Below are 6,000 nucleotides of genomic sequence, written 5' to 3'. Positions count from 1 at the left end.
AAAAATAATAAAATCCTTACTTTTTTAATTGATTTTTTAAAGAAATTCTTAAATAATTAAGATAAATATTTAACATCATTAAGAAATTTTAATATATATATATTTTTTTCTTTTTTTAAAGACACTAAATTAAGATTTTTATTTATTAATATAAATAATTAATATAAGCTATTTAAATCTTAAAAGTTAGTTAGAAATATTTATTTATTTATTTCTAAAATTTAAAATAAATTTCGCTTTTAAAAAAAAACAAAGAAAATAAAATAAATAAAGGTATCAAGTTATCTATCAACCCACAGTTAGCTTATCCTGAGCGGAAAGTCAAGTCACATAAGAAAAGAATCAATAAAAATTTTGAGTTAATTTTCTTGTAATTAAGACATTTTGTTGCCTTTACGATTTTTTCTTTTTTTTTCTTTCTTTTTTTTTTAAAAACGAAATTTTTTCTGAGACTTACCGCTATGGACAGACCAACCAATGTAGGAGGCACTAAATGCAGGGCGTGATATATGTCTTCTGTCTCCTGCCTTGCGTACAACATCACTGAAGGGAAAAAAGACAGTTAATTGTCGTGGTCCCTCAAATAATTTTTTTTTTTTTTTTAAATAAATATCTCACTAACTTTAAAAATGCCTCCTCTGTTTAATAAAACTAATCTACCGATTTTTAAACAGTAAAAGTTAAGATCCCACCCTTGACGTAGTTGAAAAATCCTCACCCCTGTGTAATTAAGTATCAAAAGTAAAATTCCCCACCCCTAGTGTTATTAGAAGAGAAGAAAAGGTAAGATTTTTGTTAGAAATTCGTGACCCCCTGTGGAATAATCTATGGATTTTTTAGGGGAGGAAACGATTTTGTAACGCTATTTTAAACTGTCACCGGATATTTTCTTCTTCTTCTTCTTCTTCTTCACTGAAGTTCTTTAAATGGAACGAGACGATTTTGCAACCTAATTGTCGATCTGATTTGAATTAATCACGTTCAACTTCCAACAAACGAAGGCGTGGTTGGATTCTATTTCAGTCAATGTCACACAGGCAGCTGGACCCTGGTTCACCCATGTTAAAACCCAAGGTGAAATTCGCTATCTCGCTATTAGATTTTGTAGTAAAGGATCACGCCCCTAGTTTAGTCAGCACAATTAAAAATCGATTCCTACTTCTAACTTTTATTTCTTTCTTCATTTCAATTAAATTATCTCAGATTGTATTTTAAAACTCAAGGATAAATACGATTCGAATTTCAAGGATTTTCTTTTAAAAATTAAACTAAAGTCAACGTAAACACAAAGAGAATTTTTTAATTTTTTATTTTATTTTTGGAGGAGAAATAATAAAAATCTGTGCAATTCTGTCATCGCTGACATCTCATTTTTTATTGAAATATACGACGAGAGATTCGTAGAGAAAAACAAAATAATTTACACTAGATTAAACTAGAGAAAAATTTAGGCCATTTCTCAGCGTGTAGTGATTGCGATAAGGTCATTAAGCTGTTCAACCACGTACGTTTATTTATTTCCTTTCTCCTTATTTCGGAACAAAATAAATATCGATTTTTATAACTTTCCCATTTTATCTCTTCCTTTATGTAATAAACTAAATCATTTTTTCTTATTTTTCCCCCCTATAAATACCACAAATCTGACTTATAAGTCACAATGCATTAGACTTTACTAAAGTGAAAAAAAAATAAAAAAATACGAATTAAAATATGAGGAATTTCCTTTACATTTTCAATAATAAGTGAAAAATATAAAATGCCAGCCCATATAATAGCAAAAACTTTAGTAATTTATGCTCTAATTTTTAATTAGCTGTAACCATTGTTTTCCTATTGTCTTGCTTAACTTTTTCTTCATAAATTTTGTGTTTATGATAATAATTCTTGCCTAAATTTTGTGTTTATGATGATAATTCTTGCCTAAATTTTGTGTTTATGATGATAATTCTTGCCTAAATTTTGCACTAATGTTTAATCATTATATTGATATTATTTCTCTGAATAAAAGTCACTAAGTATTAATGCAAAATTAATTATTCTTATTTATGTCATACTTTAAAAAAAATAAATATTTGCATAATTTTGCCAAACTTTTGCTATTTTCCTGCACTAATTTTCACTAAATTGAAAAGCAATAACAATCGAATTAATTAATAACTATACTATTATATGCAACAATTGTATCAATTTTAATTAAAAAAAAAAGAAATAAGGGAAAAAATGAAGAATAAAAGTCCAGAAAATTCCCTAAAATGTTCATAAATAATAAAGAAACCTAACTACGGAATAAAGGAAAGAAAATAATTAACTATTTTTAATTGCCAAATTAAAATCTTAGATGATAATTAAGCTTCTTAAATTTCAAAAAAAAAAAAAAAAATCAAATATCTAGTCCTATAAACATGTTATACTCGAGTAATTAATTAATTAAATATATAATTGACTAAATTTTGAATTTATTCACAATTTATAAATTTAACTTGATGAGAGAATAATTAAAAATGACATTCACCTCTATCATTAGAAAACGTTTTAATCCGTTTAGCAGGGGGTAAACTTTGTAATGCTATTTCGACATTTGACCTAACATCCACTGGTGTTTCTCGATGATCTAATCTATAAAATAATAATAATGGTAATAAATTCAGATTTTATGCTTATGATTTAAACTAATTTTTTAAAATAATTAATAATTGTTAATAAAATAAATGAACTAACAATAGTAAATGTTCATTTTAATGACAGAAAAATATAAATAATTTTAATTAAGAGACAGAAAAAGATAAATATGCTCATATATAATGCAAGAGTTTTAATTAAAAAAAATTATTTTAAATACAATCACGTAAACAGCTTTAAAATCTAAGTGATAAACTATATTTTTATTATTTAAATACATTATTCAAAACTAACGATAAAAATTTAAAGGGATTACTTTGATTTATGCTATTAAAATTTAAATATATATATATATATATCCTATTTGTTAAGATAAGCGAATTATTCAAATATATAATTTTTAATAAAAATAAATATGGATGTTATAAATTCAAACAGAGGTAACATCCTTTCACATTAACTTCGATCACGCGAGGTAATTTCGCTAACGGCTAATGACACGACCGAAAAAGGGGCATTGACAAGAGATATTGCTAGAAGGCTTTTCGAGTAGCACGAGATACCAAGAAAAATATCATTCTGATAATGATTTACTATCGTTAAAATATACGATTTTTACAAGTTTTAAAACTAACATACGTTAAATTTTCGGCTTAATATTCTATAAAAATCACGTCCTTATAGATAATGTTAATGCCTCTTAATTAAAATATGTTAACTTATGTAAATTATATATAAAAAACGAAGATAGAAAACTAAATAAATATTTTATAAATAAATACAGTTCGATTTACCCTCCATTACTGTCTTCTGTTACAGGAGTGTGATTTCCATAAAAACCTAAATCCATGTTTGTTACCTGAAAATGTCAAGTGATTTCAAATTTATAATTCTGTTAAAAGTTTAAAGGAAAAAAGAAAGAAAAAAAAATGGTGAATAATTTCTTATTAAACAGGTTGTCTTACTTTATCAAGATCTTCTGTTGGAGTAAATAAAACAGGAGGTTTTAATAAATCACTCATAGAATAAAACTCTGATCTATCACAGGGTGGATGATACATTTCTTCGATTTTCTTTCTCCCGCCTGATGATGATAATAGTAAAAAAATAATTTGTATTTTGTATAAAATATGTATAAATTATTTAAATATAATATTCTATCTATAAATTCCATTAACACATAGTCTCTGATATCATCGAATTATTGAGTAAGTCAAAGTGTTGTTATGGTAAGTATGCCATGAATCTATCCTGTTTCATCCCTTTCAGAGACAACTTAATGTTCCGTTCATGCAAATGTACAGTTCTTATCTACTGAGTAGTCAAATAGTCGGGTCCGGATAGGTTGCTTTAGGCTTCTTAACATAAAATGATGGGGTTTGCAACACATTACCATAAAAAAAAAAAAAAGAAGCTGTATTGAGAAATAGTGTCGACCTTATCTTCAAAGTGTCATTCACTATCGTAGGTCGTTACTTGGATAGTTAAATAATAAAAATAATTGAAACTATTCTATACAGAATTATGTGTATATATATATATATATACACTGTATATTTAAGGGCTATACCTTAAAATGGGAACCATACAGAGATATTTAAGAGCTAGATACATTATTGTCCATCGGTTTTAAACATTTCACCTAAGAAGTTTATGGTTTGTTTCTCCGCCCATTTCGAAGTGTTCTCCCTCTTTCTCTAGTCGTAAAGAATGTGGGTAGGGTTTACAATTTGCCTTAATATCCATAATTTTCTATCTTTAAGATGATGAACTTGTTACTTCTTGGTTTTTCAGAACGAATTAAAGTATAAAATGTCTTTTTTTTTTTTTTAACTGTAAATTTGCTACGAATTTCAAGAGATTCTTTAACAATTGAATTGAAAATTCAGCACGTTTCTCCTTTAAAAATATGTTTCTTTTTATGAATTATTTAAGTGTTATCTGTATCATCTTATACAATGCGTAAGTGCTGAATGTACAGTACAGTACAGTACTATAGCTTACATTACAAGATAATACAGATACATATGTATGAAGGGTTATATGAAGGATTTGTTTTATATGTTTATATCTCTAGATATAATTAAAGAGGGTGAAAAGGGGGGAAAAATAATAAAATGTAACAGGGATACATGTTTATAATAGAATTTATATTTTTCTATTAGTTAAAATTCGTAAAAAAAATAATTAATTTTAAATTACGAATATAATATTTTGCATGCAATTTTATTAAAATAACCCAATTTAATATATTTAAAGTATACAACTCTACACAATAATTTACCAGTATCATACATCCTCAATACTATCATTTTTAAAAAATAATAATGGAGGTAATTTAAAGTATAGTTTGATTCTAAAGCTATTCTTCTATAAATATTGGTATTCACACCATTTCACTCAATCCATTCTTTCATAGAATATAATAAAGAAAAAAAATATTTAAGAATGTTTTAACAATATCCCAATGCTTATTTTAGATCTGACTAAAGATCTAGAAGTTTTACCTATATGTAGAATAGAAATTAGCTACGCCGTCTAACCTGACAAAGAACAGTACAAACAGGAAATTGAATACTTAATGGATATACTTACTTCCTGTTGCTGACATCTTTCTCTTTGCTGCCCGTCTTTCTTCATCTCGGGTTTTCCTTTCAGCTCCCTACAAACATACAGGACAATGCTGTCAATCATACGGTACGTGATTCTATAGTTAATTGCTAGCTAGTGTCATCTTTCCTGTCTTTACAAAAAGATATATGCCTACATAAAAGAGTGATGTGCACTGTAATTTAACGGATGAATAAAGGATACGCGGGTCGTTTTAACAATAAAATATGGCATTTTGATAAGAAATTGCTTTTACCAAACAGGAAACGTCCCACATCTATTACGATAAGGGGATTTAATTTAACTTAAAAAAAAAAAATTAATCAACCCACAAAAAAATAAGGTACACTGCGTTAATATTTTTTTTCCTAATTAAAAACTTTTATTTATGAATATATATCATAGCGTTAAAGTGTTAAATTATTCATATTTTTTTTTTATTTTTTAAATTTTCTAACAAAGATTTATTAATGTAACCAGGCAAACACGCGAATATTATTGCTGTGAATACATCTCTTAACGTTATCTTCTTACTGCAGGTGTCAAAAATTTGTATAGCTGATAGGCATCATTAAAATCGTGCGATCTTCATGAAGGTGACTTTATCATCTAGGAACCCCCTCTGGTGACAAGGTACCTGTAGGAACCAGTCGACTTAAGAGAAAGAAAATAAAAAAAAGAGAGAGAGAGAGAACTTTTGAAGGTGAAACAGTGTTTAATTATAATAGTGCGTGAATGGACTAATAAACGAACGTAGCAACCATCACA

At 26.9% G+C, this 6,000-nt stretch overlaps 1 protein-coding gene across 1 annotated transcript in view; it reads right to left on the bottom strand.

Annotated features, from left to right (window-relative positions):
- Nucleotides 1–436: 436 nt before the first annotated feature.
- LOC111614020 overlaps nt 437–6,000 on the bottom strand; it is a gene marked incomplete at its 3' end in the record, with an annotated part of 37,744 nt that continues 32,180 nt past the window's right edge. The window contains exons 13-16 of the mRNA XM_023355398.1: nt 3,588–3,706; nt 3,417–3,481; nt 2,516–2,619; nt 437–543 (exon numbers count right to left, since the gene is read on the bottom strand). Coding sequence (XP_023211166.1) covers nt 437–543; nt 2,516–2,619; nt 3,417–3,481; nt 3,588–3,706 — 395 coding nt within the window. The remainder of the gene's footprint in view (nt 544–2,515; nt 2,620–3,416; nt 3,482–3,587; nt 3,707–6,000) is intronic.

Source organism: Centruroides sculpturatus, unplaced genomic scaffold, assembly GCF_000671375.1.
Source record: "Centruroides sculpturatus isolate CEXI.00-Female unplaced genomic scaffold, Cexi_2.0 scaffold1972, whole genome shotgun sequence".
Classification (NCBI taxonomy): domain Eukaryota; kingdom Metazoa; phylum Arthropoda; class Arachnida; order Scorpiones; family Buthidae; genus Centruroides; species Centruroides sculpturatus.
This window is presented reverse-complemented; position numbering and strand designations above follow the sequence as displayed.